The 15,568-nt window shown below is 37.1% G+C and overlaps 1 protein-coding gene across 1 annotated transcript in view; it reads left to right on the top strand.

The window, feature by feature from the left end:
• LOC139765804 (uncharacterized) overlaps positions 1–15,289 on the top strand; it is a 35,317-nt gene extending 20,028 nt beyond the window's left edge. Inside the window, exons 5-6 of the mRNA XM_071693601.1 lie at positions 2,623–2,748; positions 14,380–15,289. Coding sequence (XP_071549702.1) covers positions 2,623–2,748; positions 14,380–14,539 — 286 coding nt within the window. The 3' untranslated portion in view covers positions 14,540–15,289. The remainder of the gene's footprint in view (positions 1–2,622; positions 2,749–14,379) is intronic.
• The last annotated feature ends 279 nt before the right edge of the window (positions 15,290–15,568 follow it).

Here is a 15,568-nt window from a genome sequence, read left to right as displayed (position 1 = left end):
GTATGTATATTTGCGTGTGTGGACGTATGTATATACATGTGTATGGGGGTGGGTTGGGGCATTTCTTTCGTCTGTTTCCTTGCGCTACCTCGCAAATGCGGGAGACAGCGACAAAGTATAATAAATATAATATAATAATATATATATATATATATATATTCCCTGCGTGTCGTAGAAGGCGACTAAAAGGGGAGGGAGCGGGGGGCTGGAAATCCTCCCCTCTCGTTTTTTTTTTTAATTTTCCAAAAGAAGGAACAGAGAATTGGGCCAGGTGAGGGTATTCCCTCAAGTCCCAGTCCTCTGTTCTTAACGCTACCTCGCTAATGCGGGAAATGGCGAATAGTTTGAAAGAAAGAAGAAAAATATATATGTTAGGGAGGTGAATGCAAGAGTTTTGGAAAGAGGGGCAAGTATGCAGTCTGTTGTGGATGAGAGGGCTTGGGAAGTGAGTCAGTTATTGTTCGCTGATGATTCAGCGCTGGTGGCAGATTCTGGTGAGAAACTGCAGAAGTTGGTGACTGAGTTTGGTAAAGTGTGTGAAAGAAGGAAGCTGAGAGTAAATGTAAATAAGAGCAAGGTTATTAGGTTCAGTAGGGTTGAGGGACAAGTAAATTGGGAGGTAAGTTTGAATGAAGAAAAACTGAAGGAAGTGAAGTGTTTTAGATATCTGGGAGTGGATTTGGCAGTGGATGGAACCATGGAAGCGGAAGTGAGTCACAGGGTGGGGGAGGGGGCGAAGGTTCTAGGAGCATTGAAGAATGTGTGGAAGGCGAGAATGTTATCCCAGAGAGCAAAAATGGGTATGTTTGAAGGAATAGTGGTTCCAACAATGTTGTATGGTTGTGAGGTGTGGGCTATAGATAGGGTTGTGTAGAGGAGGGTGGATGTGTTGGAAATGAGATGTTTAAGGACAATATGTGGTGTGAGGTGGTTTGATCGATTAAGTAATGAAAGGGTGAGAGAGATGTGTTGTAATAAAATGAGTGTGGTTGAGAGAGCAGAAGAGGGTGTATTGAAATGGTTTGGTCACATGGAGGGAATGAGTGAGGAAAGATTGACAAAGATATATGTGTCAGAGGTGGAGGGAACGAGGGGAAGTAGGAGACCAAATTGGAGGTGGAACGATGGAGTGAAAAAGATTTTGAACGATCGGGGTCTAAACATACAGGAGGGTGAAAGGCGTACAAAGAATAGAGTGAATTGGAACGATGTGGTATACTGGGGTCGATGTGCTGTCAATGGATTGAACCAGGGCATGTGAAGCGGCTGGGGTAAACCATGGAAAGTTTTGTGGGGCCTGGATGTGGAAAGGGAGCTGTGGTTTCGGTGCATTTCACATGATAGCTAGAGACTGATTGTGAACGAATGTGGCCTTTGTTGTCTTTTCCTAGTGCTACTTCCTGTGTGCACAGGGGAAGGAGGTGTTATTTCATGTGTGGCGGGGTGGCAACGGGAATGGATGAAGGCAGCAAGTATGGATAGAACGTGTGTATATGTGTATGTCTGTGTATGTATATGTGTGTGTACGTTGAAATGTATTGGTATGTATATGTGTGTGTGTGTGGGAGTTTATGTATATACGTGTGTATGTGGGTGGGTTGGGCCATTCTTTTGTCTGTTTCCTTGTGCTACCTTGCTAACGCAGTAGACAGCAACTAAGTATGATAAATAAAATAAATATCTATGTATGGTTCACTTGAAACAGAATAACTGCATTGCTGTAGAAATCTTGTCATGCCCTTAACCTTAGACAAACTAACTTCCCTCAGAACACTTTTGGTACTACATTAAAGCAAGAGAAGGAATCCCTTACTATCTTTTCCTCTAGAAACAATTCATGCACTTACACAAAACTAAGCATTACCTGCTCCTTTGTCCATCCCGTCTGAAGTAAATACAGTGAAGCTGGAAAGCACTCAAACCAGAGAACTCAAAACAATCATTGGTTGTTTAACATCCTCAAACATTCAATCCCTGCACAGTGAAACAAAAATACTTCCAATATAGTCTAACTTCATTATGTTTGGCACTTATTTCTTTATTCCAGCACTTGACCCTTCCCATCTAAAGCACTCCATAACCATCCACTAACCCCCAAGTAAAAAATAAGAAGCTTACAATGCCTCACACTTCCTCCTGTACCTGCTGATTCCCCATTTCCCCAACAGGCATGACTGACAAAACACGCACAAACTGAAATGTCTTGACAAGCACAAAATAACTGCTTATCCAACCTAGTCTTCAGTACTTCACCAGACCTGTACCATCTGAAACTGTACCTCCCAAACATGAATGAGTTATTTTTTTTCATCTGCAGTCTGGACACCTCTCATTTCTCTGGCATATCAAACACTAATTCAGCATATCACAAGACCTGTCATGTCCAGGATGCAGTTTCTCCACAGAAGACACTGAACACTTCTTCAGTTATCTGTGTTCACTCGACAAAAACACACATATAATTGCCAAACTTCTTTACTTGTGGTCCCATCCAGTAGATGTGGCTGGCTTCTTGAGTGCTGTGAGACCCAAGGAGTAGAAGCAGGAAGAGAAAGATATATTACCAAAATGTGTTTGAACAACATTTTATATCTTAACATCTTTCCTTTCTTTTTTTTTCAGATTCCGTCAAGGTCGAATGTACCGCTACAACTTGCCTGTGATTGATGATAAGACCCTGAAATCATTTGCTTTAGAAGGCTTCAGAAATGTTCGAGCAGAAGATATTCCACACCCAAAGGCACCTTTGTGAGTAATATTTTTTCATACTTGTTCACCATTTCCTGGATGAGTGGGATATTACCAGGAATAAATAAAGTGGCCTAATTCACTGAAATTCATTTTGCAGCTGTCATATGCAATCCACTAAAACCACAGCCCCCATCCACAATGAGGACCCCTACACTTTTCTGGGGCTTCCCCAGCTTCTTCATAAGCCTTGGTTCTATCCATTGATTTAATGTCTTCCCCTGTATATCCCCTCATTCCAGTTCACTCCAACCCATGAATGCCTTTCACCCTTAGCATTTTCAGGTCCTCAGCACTCAAAATCTTTTACACTCCATCTTTCCATCTCCAGTTTGGTCTCTCCATCCTTTTTCCCCTTCACTTCTGATACATGTATTCTCTTTGTTGTTCTTTCCTCACTCTTTCTGTCCACATGTCTAAACCATTTCAGCACATCCTCTTCAGCTCTGTCATCTACACTCTTTTTATTACCAAACCTCTCTCTTACCCTTTAACTACTTAGTCAATCAAACCACTTCACATCACATATCGTCCTCAGCTGCTTCATATGCTGTTCTGTTCATTGACAGCACGTTGCCTTCTGTATACCATGTCACTCCAGTTAACTCTATCCCATGCACACATTTCTTCCTCCTACGTGTTCAGACCTCAAGCAATCAAAATTTTATTCTTTCCATCCCTCTATCTCCAGTTTGGTCTCCCCCTCTTTTTCCCTTCATTTCTGACACTTGCATCATATTTGTCGCTCTCTCCTCACTCTAACTCTCCATATTTCCAAACTATTTCAGCACACACACTCTTCAGCTCTGTTTACCACATTCTTCTTATTACCACACCTTCCTTTTACCCTTTTATTACTTACTCAGCTCACCTCATGCCACGTATTGACCTTAAACATTTCATTTCCAGTACATCTACCCTTTTCCCCTCATCATCTGTACCCCATGCCTCACATCCATACAAAGATCAGACAAATCTTTTTTGTCCTCCCAGATATCTTCCACTCTCCACTTATTCCTCAAATGCTCCCAGAACCTTTACCTTTCACCGAGATAGTTCTCAAATACTTAAATTGTATCCGCTCACTTAGTGTTTCTCTTCCCATATCTGTAACACAGTTTAGTCCACTTTCTTCTTTCTCTGAAGGCCTTTGCAAAATCTACACTTTCATTGGTACACTGAATAGAATTATATCTATGTAGTTTGAACACTTACCTTTGTTCCCCCTTTATTTAATGGCACTATACATGCATTCTGCTTGTCCTCAGGCACATCACCATGATTCATACATAAATTGAAAATCCTAACTAATAATTGAGCACCACTGTCACCCTCTTTCTTAAGAAATATAATTGTAGTACCATTCAAATCAACCTAATTGCTGCTTTCACTGCATCTTTTTCAGTAAACCACATTCCTAGACTCATTCACTTTGCCTACTTCCCCAACCCAAATACCCTACATCTGTCACCCTGTCATCAAAGGCATTCAAGAATCCTTCAAAATAGTAATTCTATCTCCTCGCCACATCAATACCTGTTACTACTTCACCATTTGTCCCTTTTCATGTTTTTCTCACAGTAATATCCTCCTCCTGAAAGATCTTGTTCTCTCAGAAATTTACAGGTAATTGCTCACCCCAGTTCTCATTTTCTCTCTTCTTCAACCCCTGCACTTTCCTCTGGACTTCCTGCTGCTTCCTCTGGCATGTCTTCTTATCGTATGCATTCCTTCCCTGTAGGTATTGTCTATACACCTTTCTTTTCTCTTTGATTATCAGCTTCACTTCATCATCTCATCTCACACTACCCTTTCTCACTTACCCACTTCCACCTTCTTCATCCTACACACCTCTCTTACACGTGCCAGCACTGCTTCCTTATGTAACTTTCATTCCTCACCCACTCCTCTTGCTTTATTTACTCTCACCTTGGCAAGGCAAATGACTGGTGACCAAAGGCAAGAGTCAGATCATAAACTTGTACATGATGAGAATTCTTTTTATCATGAATGGATCTGATTATTACATGCATAGATTCTGTGATATTTCTATCTACAATTGAAAGACCAGGTACTCTTTTTTGAGCATTTTTCCAATCAGTAGGGTGGCTGACAGTCTCCTGTGCAGGAATAAAACTGTGGATTCTTGTCCCATATGAGCAATACACTGGAGTTGGTTTATTCTTTTATTCAGTTCTTTTCCCCATCCCAAGTAAACTTTATTGCACTTTTTGCCTGTTATCTAATAAACTTAAAACATTTGAATTTTCATTTTTCCCCTTTGTCCCAAGTAAACTTTGTGCTCTTTGCATATTATCTGATAAACATAACTTATAAATTTTCAGACTATTATTTTATGAGCAAGTTCATCTCAGCATTGGTGTTACTGAATGCAATATTGATCATGAATTCCTTATGTAGTTTGGGCAGACCAAGGAAGTTTTGATATAGTAGTACTAGGAGGTTCGAGTGCTATAAGCTTCCTTGGCTTTTGAGTTGAAAAATATTTTTCTGGCTGAATACAAAGATTTGTCAGTGAAGGTCTTTGGGGTACTTTGTGAACAAAATATTCATTAATTTTGCTGATTTCACCATCAAAAAATTCTGGACTATTAAAGCTGTACACATGGAGTAACATTGAGGTATACACATTGTTTTACTTTATCCTGGTGTCTATTTGAGCAAATGCTTGTATGTTTTCTAAAAATGTTGACCTTGAACTCGTTCTCATGTCTGTTGCACCTTGTGTCATCCAAGAAAATCAAGGTATCTTCATTTTCCTCTAAACAGGAATATTTATGGAAGAGAGTATGCTCTTTAGTTTAGGGAGAAATTTGCTGATGTTTTTATTGCTCAGCCATATGCAAATGACATCATCTACATGGTGAAACCATTTGGTTCTTATGGGTGTAATGGTGGAATTACACAACCCAGCAGAAAAGGGATTTTCTGTCGCCTTGCTGAATCTCTGCCGATAGCACTCGTCATAAACAACAAGATTGTAGTCCTTAACACAAAGCTTTATCCATTCAATGTTAGTAGCTAGAGAAAAGGAAACAGTACAGTTATCAAGTTCCTTTGGAACAACTGTAGGAAGTTGGCCACTGGTATGTTAGTGGAGAGTGGCAATGTCAGAATTTAGTAAATACCTCTTTGTACTATACAGGGAGGGAGTTTTATACTTAAAGGGCCCCATCTCTTGACTTTGTTTCTTTCATACATTTATGTATGTTGCTAGGTATATCATTATCCATATGCATGAAAACTGTTTTGATATTTGCCTGCTGATACATAAATCTCCTTACCTATTCTTCTAGTATGGGACTATGGCCACAGGTTAAGGACGGCATTTGCTCCCAAACCTCTCTCATGTGCAGAATCCTGCAGCGTGTTTCCTAGGTAATAGTCATATTGAGGCTGTCTTTCACTCTGTCCCATCCTTATTACTTTACATTTGCTTAGGTTGAATTTCATGAACTATGTTTCAGACCAATTTTGAAGTTTGTTTAGGTTTCCTTGTAAGCTGACGCAATTATCTTTGTTTTGCACTTCCCTCATGCAAAATATATTCAGGTAGGAATCCATGCCTTCAGGTAAGTCATTTAAATTGATCAAGAAAAGTAATGGTCCCATGACTGAAACCTTTGGCCCTCAGCTGGTTACCTCAATCCATTTGTAAAAGGCTTCTTTGAGATGTGTCCTTTTGTTCCTTCCCACCGAGTTAATCTTATATCCAATAAAGGAATTTCCCCCTGACTCCTGCTTGGTGATCCAGGTTCTTAATTAGCTTCCTATGTTGTACAGTGTCAGATACCTTCTGGCAGTCCAGATACAGACTGTCCTCCCAGCCTTCCCTTCTGTACATGACTGATCTCACAGTTTTTCGTAAACTTTAAGAGGTTAATTACACATGAACTCCCTAAAACAATGCTTTCACTTTGGAAGTTTCTCCTTATAGTCTTTTCCAGAACCTTACACACTATACTTGTTAGTGATACCAGTCTTTTGTTCAACACCTGTTTCCAGTCTCCTTTCTTATATATAGGTTTGATGTTTGCCTTTTTCCATTCCCATAGCATTATGCTTCTCTCCAATGAAATCTGGACAGTAATACAAGTGGATTACAAAGTGTAACTGCACATCTCTTGAGCACAAAGATGAAATTTTATTAGCCTAGTAAGGGGCTTTTTTTCCTCTCTCTCTCTCTCTCTCTCTCTCTCTCTCTCTCTCTCTCTCTCTCTCTCTCTTCAACCTGATTCATACTGTGCATGAAAAATAGTCTGTATTCTAAAGTTTTCAAGAAAATATAGTACGCTGAGAAAAATACGAATGATTCGCCCAAAAAACTTTTTGTTTTAAAATTGAATTGTGACAATGAAATGCTTCTATTCTTGAAATTAGTATGGGAAACATCCAAGACTGTATCCTCAGGCCAACAGATACCAATTAAATTATTTATTTATTTATTTTGCTTTGTTGCAGTCTCCCGCATTAGCGAGGTAGCGCAAGGAAACAGACGAAAGAATGGCCCAACCCACCCACGTAGACATGTATATACATACACGTCCACACACGCAAATATACATACATATACATCTCAACGTATACATATATATACACACACAGACATATACATATATACACATGTACATAAATTCATACTGTCTGCCTTTATTCATTCCCATCGCCACCTCGCCACACATGAAATAACAACCCCCTCCCCCTCACGTGTGCGAGGCAGCGCTGGGAAAAGACAACAAAGGCCCCATTCATTCACACTCAGTCTCTAGCTGTCATGTAATAATGCACCGAAACCACAGCTCCCTTTCCACATCCAGGCCCCACAGAACTTTCCATGGTTTACCCCAGACGCTTCACATGCCCTGGTTCAATCCATTGACAGCACATCGACCCCGGTATACTACATCGTTCCCATTCACTCTATTCCACGCACACCTTTCACCTTCCTGCATGTTCAGGCCCCGATCAATCAAAATCTTTTTTACTCCGTCTTTCCACCCCCATTTTGGTCTCCCACTTCTCCTCGCTCCCTCCACCTCTGACACGTATATCCTCTTGGTCAATCTTTCCTCACTCATTCTCTCCATGTGACCAAACCATATCAAAACACCCTCTTCTGCTCTCTCAACCACTCTCTTTTTATTACCACACATCTCTCTTACCCTATTATTACTTACTCACTCGATCAAACCACCTCACACCCCATATTGTCCTCAAACATCTCATTTCCAGCACATCCACCCTCCTCCACACAACTCTATCCATAGCCCATGCCTCGCAATCATATAACATTATTGGAACCACTGTTCCTTCAAACATACCCATTTTTGCTTTCCGAGTTAATACAAAATGAATAATTGCACAATCATTGAATGTCTGATTACAGCCTTAGTGACCCCCAGCAAATATTTCTATCCCAGATTTGTACTGAACATAAGATATATTTTGTTTACTGAGCTTTTCAGAGCAAATCTGTCAGACTGAGAAAAATACAATTTTTTTTTACATTGTTTTGCTTTTTTTTTTAAATTGGATTATGACATAATTAATGTTTTTTTACATGATAAAAATCATGCAAGATATCTTGGACTATTTCTCCAAGCCGACAGATACTCATTAAATGCCATGTGAATACTAGCATAATCTTTAAATGTATAATCTTTAAATGTCTAATTACAGCCTTTAGTGACCCTCAACCAATATCTCAACCTCAGATTCATATTCAGCCTGAAAAATAGTCCATACAATGAGGTTTTCAAGCAAATCTGTATCCCTGAGTAAAATAAAAAATTGTGGGTATGTAATAGCCCAGGGTGTCTTTAGCCCAAGAACTTTTTTGTTTTGAAATCAAATTAGCATATTGAAGCACTTCTGTACTTGAAAAAAATCATGGAAATTATCTTAAACTGTTTCCCCAAGCTGATTAAATATGAAGTGAATAATCCCAGTATTTCAATCCCAGATTTGTCATTACCATGAAAAAGTCCATATAATGAGGCTTTCATAGAAATCAATCACCCTAAGAAGAACAAGAAATTCCTGTGAATTTTTTAGACTAAGAAAAAGTTTTGTTTTGATAATTATAAATGACAGTGAAATGCTTTTGTACTTGAAAGTATCATGTAAAGATCTCTTACTTTTTCCCCAATCCACCAGATACCCATTAAATACAAAGGAAATATTTACACAATCTTTGAAAACTTAATTGCAGGCCTTAGTGACCACCAACCAATATTTCTACCCCACATTTGTATTGAGCATGAAAAATGGTATGTATACTGAGGGTTACAATTAATTCTGTCTCTCTGAGAATTATATGAAAAATTGCAGGTAATAAATAGCTCTGTATTTTTGAGCTCAAAAGACTTGTTTTAAAATTAAGATATGACATAATGAAATGCATCTGTACTTGAAAAAAATTATGGAAAATATCTCATTGTTTCCCCAGGCTGATAGATACCCATTAATTCCAAAGTGAATAATCACTTAATTTGTTACATTTTTAATTACTTGCCATAATGACCCCTAAACAGCATTTCAACTCCAGATTTGTAATTACCATGAAAAACAGCCCATACAATGAAGCTTGTAAAGAAATCTCTTACCCTTAGGAAAATATGAAAAATTGCAGGGTATTTTTTAGCCCAAAAAACTTTTGTTTTAAAATTGAATTATGATGAACTCCTCCTGTACTTGAAGTAGTCGTGGAAAAAATCTGGTAATGTTTCCTTGAGCCCACTGATACCAAATAATTACAAAGCGAAGTCACAGAATCTTTCAAATGATTAATTACAGGCATTGAAGACCCCAAAACAGTATTTTAACAAGTCTTGTAATAACCACAAAAAAATCCTTATACTGATGCTTTCAAACAAATCTCTTTCATTGAGAAGAATACAAAAAATTGTAGGTAATAGCTCTAGGTGTTATTTAGCCCAAAAAAACTTTTTGTTTTGAAATTGATTTATGAAATAATGAAATGCTCCTGTACTTGAAATAATCCTGGAATGTATCTCGGATGGGTTACCGAATCAGACAGATACCCATTAAATACGAAGTGAATAACTACACAATCTTTAAATAATTAATTACAGGCCTAGTGACCCCCAACCAATACTTCAACCCCAGATTCTTATTGAGCATGAAAAATTTTCCATATATGAGATTTTGAAGGAAATCCATTACCTTGAGAAAAGTACAAAAAAATTGCAGGATAAAGCTTGGAATTTTTTAGACAAAAAACTTTTTGATTAAGAAATGAATGATGACATATTAAAATTCTTCTGTACTTGAAATTATCATGTAATATATCTGAGACTGTTTCCTTGATCTAACGGATACCCATTAAACATGAAGCGAATAATTACACAATCTTTAATAATTCAGCCCCAAATTCATATGCAGCATGAATAATAGTCTGTATACTGAGGTTTTCAATTAATTCTATTTCCCTGAGAATAGTATGAAAAATTGCAGGTAATAAATAGCTCAGGGTATGCTTTAGCCCAAAAAACTATTGTTTTAGTTAAAATATGACAATGAAATGCTTCTTATACTTGAGAAAATTTTTGGAAAATATCAGACTGTTTCCCCAAGCTGATAGATACCCATTAGATATGAAGTGAATAATAACAGAATATTTAAATTCATAATTACAGGCTTTAATGACCCCAAACAGTATTTCAACCCCAGATATGTAATTACAAAAAAAGTCCATAAAATGAGGCTTTCAAAGATATTTATTACCCTTATGAATACATATCGGAAATTGCAAGGTATTTCTTATCACAAAAACGTTTTGTTTTAAAATTGAATTATACCTTAATGAAACCATTCTGTACTTCAAATAATCAGGAAAATATCTGGTGATGGTTCCTTAAGCCCAATGATACTAAATACTTATGAAATGAATAATCACAGACTCTTTGTATTCTTAATTCATGGCATTAAAGACCCCCAAACAGTATTTCAGCCACAGATTTGAATTCATTATGAAAAATAGTCCTTTTATTGAGGCTTTCAAAGAAATCTATAACCTTGAGAGAATACAAAATATTGCTCAGTATTATTTGTTGCTCAGTGTATTATTTAGCCCAAAAAACTTGGTTTTAGAATTGGATTATGACAGTGAAACCCTTCTGTACTTGAAATTATCATGGAAAATATCTCCGACTTTCTCCAATCTGACAGATACTCATTGAATAAGAAGCAATTAATTGCACAATCTTTAACTGTTCAGTTACAAGCTTTAGCAACTATCAACCAATATTTCAACTCCAGATTCGTATTCATCATGAAAATTAGTCTGTTTACTGCAGTTTTCAATTAAATCTATTTTCCGGAGACTAGTACAAAAAATTGCAGGTAATAAATAGTTCGGTATTTTTTTGGCTCAAAAACTTTTTGTCGTAGAATTAAAATATGACAATGGAACACCTTTGTACTTGAAAAATCATGGAAAATATCTCATAGTGTTTTCCCCAAGCCAATAGATTCTCATTGAATACAGAGCAAATAATCACAGTTTTTTATATTGTTAATTACTGGCCTTAATGACCCTCAAACAGTATTTCAACCCAAAATTCATGATTACCATGAAAAACTGCCCATACTTGGAGGCATTCAAACAAATCTATTATCCTGAGATGAATATGAAAAATTGCAGGTAGATAGCTAAGGATATATTTTCATCCCAAATACATTTTTTATTTAAATTTGAATTGTAACATAGTGAAACCCTCCAACCCTTGAAATAATCATGAAAAGTATCTAATAATGCTCCCTTAAGCGCACTAATAAGTACTGAATAATTACAAAGTGATTGATCACAGTCTTTAAATACTTAAATTTTCTCTTATTTTTATATTGGAGGCTCTAGTCACAGAAAGAGTCTACTTCAAGGCTGGGCCATCATTGAAATATAGAGATTAATGAAAGGAAAAAAAGAAGAGATAAGGGGAAGTACTTACGAATTTTGGAGGAAGTGAAAAACCTCTTAAAATGTGCCAAGTCATTGTTTGTTGGCAAAGACATGAGAAGGTTGAGTTCCAGAACTTTGTGATTTCAGGAACGACACACTTATCAGAGTGGCCCACCCTTGAGTTGCCAATAGCCTTCAATTAGTATTGTCTGTATATCTTTTCTAGATATCTCATAAATTTCTAAAAGTAAAATAAATGAATAAAAATCCTTCTCTGGTGTCGGGGCTGTAGTGTCTTTCACTGTGAAAACACTTTTGAACTGCTCTTCAGTTCCTCGCATATCCTTAAATCATCTAACTATTTTCTCTTGAATGATGCTGCTCTGTACTGCACAGAATTGAAAAAAAAAAAAAAATTAAATGTCTGCTAAGTTGAGCATGTACCTGCTAACTAGAAAACTGGACTGTATGTTTTTAAGCTCATGCCTATAGTTGGGAATAGAAAATAAGCATTCAGTTAGAGAAAACTTGACCCTTTGTTAGAAAAATATTTGTACAGTGATTTTATAAGCACATGATGCTCTGTGGAAGGTATTAAGAATATATGGTGTGGGAGACAAGTTGTTAGAAGCAGTGAAAAGTTTTTATCGAGGATGTAAGGCATGTGTACGTGTAGGAAGAGAGGAAAGTGATTGGTTCTCAGTGAATGTAGGTTTGCGGCAGGGGTGTGTGATGTCTCCATGGTTGTTTAATTTGTTTATGGATGGGGTTGTTAGCGAGGTGAATGCAAGAGTTTTGGAAAGAGGGGCAAGTATGAAGTCTGTTGGGGATGAGAGAGCTTGGGAAGTGAGTCAGTTGTTATTCGCTGATGATACAGCGCTAGTGGCTGATTCATGTGAGAAACTGCAGAAGCTGGTGACTGAGTTTGGTAAAGTGTGTGAAAGAAGAAAGTTAAGAGTAAATGTGAATAAGAGCAAGGTAATTAGGTACAGTAGGGTTGAGGGTCAAGTCAATTGGGAGGTAAGTTTGAATGGAGAAAAACTGGAGGAAGTAAAGTGTTTTAGATATCTGGGAGTGGATATGGCAGCGGATGGAACCATGGAAGTGGAAGTGGATCATAGGGTGGGGGAGGGGGCGAAAATCCTGGGAGCCTTGAAGAATGTGTGGAAGTCGAGAACATTATCTCGGAAAGCAAAAATGGGTATGTTTGAAGGAATAGTGCGAGGCGTGGGCTATGGATAGAGTTGTGCGCAGGAGGATGGATGTGCTGGAAATGAGATGTTTGAGGACAATGTGTGGTGTGAGGTGGTTTGATCGAGTAAGTAATGTAAGGGTAAGAGAGATGTGTGGAAATAAAAAGAACGTGGTTGAGAGAGCAGAAGAGGGTGTTTTGAAATGGTTTGGGCACATGGAGAGAATGAGTGAGGAAAGATTGACCAAGAGGATATATGTGTCGGAGGTGGAGGGAATGAGGAGAAGTGGGAGACCAAATTGGAGGTGGAAAGATGGAGTGAAAAAGATTTTGTGTGATCGGGGCCTGAACATGCAGGAGGGTGAAAGGAGGGCAAGGAATAGAGTGAATTGGATCGATGTGGTATACCGGGGTTGACGTGCTGTCAGTGGATTGAATCAAGGCATGTGAAGCGTCTGGGGTAAACCATGGAAAGCTGTGTAGGTATGTATATTTGCGTGTATGGACGTATGTATATACATGTGTATGGGGGTGGGTTGGGCCATTTCTTTCGTCTGTTTCCTTGCGCTACCTCGCAAACGCAGGAGACAGCGGCAAAAAAAAAAAAAAAGAAAGAACTGGAATCAGTGTTAGCTTCTGTACACTATTACAAAACTACATCTTTTGAGTTTGTAAAGATATGTGTTGACAGGATGGCCAGGAATATCTGTGAGCTGAACCAAAGTTGTTATATATTAGGCTTATTAGTATATTTTTTTTTGGTTTAAGAGATGTAGTGTAAAAACAGAGAAATTTTCCCATGGTACTTTGAGCTCTTTTTTTTCTTTTTACAGTTAAGGAAATATTAGGGTTCATAGGAAAATTCTTAGAAGTTTGTGGTAAAAATCCCCATAGATTCAAGAACTCCCATAGCCATTGATCAACACTGAGATTGTGTTTTTGCTGATATTACTGGTCCTAAAACACTGCTTAGGTGTTGGGTATATATACATATGAAGAAGGTATTACTGGTCCTCAAACACTGCAGTGTAGTTTGGGTACATAAATAAATGAAGTAGTTACTTTATAGTACAATGTGCTTATTCATGCCAACTTCCAGCAGTATGTTCCCATGAGTCATTAAAGTACAGTGTATGAGGTTTGCAAGTAGGATAGGAAAAGAATGATGATAAAGTAAGGGTAACGTGAAAAATGACACAGGAGACTCGTATGAAATTGGAGAGTAGGTATGTAGCATAACGCCAGAGGATTATTGTACATGAAAAAATTGGAGTAATTTTAAACAGCTCATGAGGTGTGTGTTTACTGGAATATTTAGGTAAGATTGTGAAGGATCTTCACTTTTAAATGGTATGTCATAAAAATGTTGAGAATAAACAATGTATCATTGGTGTGGAGCAGTGTTTTATATGTATCAATGTAAATTGTATGTTGAATTATGGTAATGCTGTGCACCGACAATCTATAATAACACGCAGATTTATTTTTTCTTCCTCAGTGATGACTACACTGAATGTATAGCTGACTGGTTACGAGAAAATCCAAATGTTGTGTATACTGGCACTGCTGTGTGTGTAGTGGGCATTCTAACAATAGGTGGGTTGCTCATGTGGTCATCAAAAGCCAATACCAAAAAGCTGACCAAGAAGAGACAGTAACATTGAAGGAAACTCTGTATCTCATGTTCTGTCAAGTCTTGAACTTGAGTATTGTAAATTGAAAAGAACACCAAAATTTTTTTAACAGATTTTGATACTGTTTGATCACTTTAAAGGAAATTTTTGTAGGTGCTTAATATTTCATCACATTGCATATAATTTCATCAGAATGTATGGAAGTAATGTAAACTTTTCTTCGTCTTAGAAGTATAGCTAAGGCTTTAGATTTTCTAAGTATTCATATTTAGATTTTACTATATAAATGTCCCATACTTTTTGAAGTGTAAACCAAGAATGTTCAGCTTTTGATAGTATTGCCTATAAAATATGTAAATTGTATATGCTTATGAAATGTATGTACATTGTATTGTTTTTCAGATTTTTTGTAAGAAAATTAGTGTGATAGAAAGATGCTTTAGTTTCTGTTCATAAATTTTGATTGGTAATCTATTGGTATCTATCTCTTATTCTTGATTATAAGATACACTAGATTTTTGGCCATGTCACCTTCTATAGATTCAGTTTCAGGTATTATTTTTGAAAGGACATAGTTTTTGATTAATGAGGAAACTAACATTTATATTTATTTAACTGGGTTTCTGCCAAATAATAAATATTTGGGAATGGCAAGGTTTCATCATTACTTAATGGATATTTGGAGTCTATTTATAACAAGAAAATGACAAATTTTGTATGTATATGTGTATTTTTTTATGAAAACAATATAAATGTTCTTTTGTTTTTCCTTCATATGTGTCTGCAGTTGCCCTTTTGAGTAAAGGAAGATTTGGAACAGATGCAGGATCTTTAGTCTTTTTTTTTTTTTTTTTTTTTTTTTTTTTTTTTTTTTTTTTACAAGAGTGAAGGATTTCCAGCCCCAGTTCCTGCCCCTGTTAGTCATCTTTTACAGCACACAGGAGATGCATGGGTAGTATTCTTTCTCTCATATATGTGTATATATATATTTTATTTTATTTTTTTATTATTCTTAATTGCTGTTTCCCATGTCAGTAAGGTAGCAACAGGAAA

Source organism: Panulirus ornatus, chromosome 4 (genome assembly GCF_036320965.1).
Source record: "Panulirus ornatus isolate Po-2019 chromosome 4, ASM3632096v1, whole genome shotgun sequence".
Taxonomy (NCBI): domain Eukaryota; kingdom Metazoa; phylum Arthropoda; class Malacostraca; order Decapoda; family Palinuridae; genus Panulirus; species Panulirus ornatus.
Note: the sequence above shows the minus strand (reverse complement) of the source record. Positions and strands in the feature narration are given on the sequence as shown.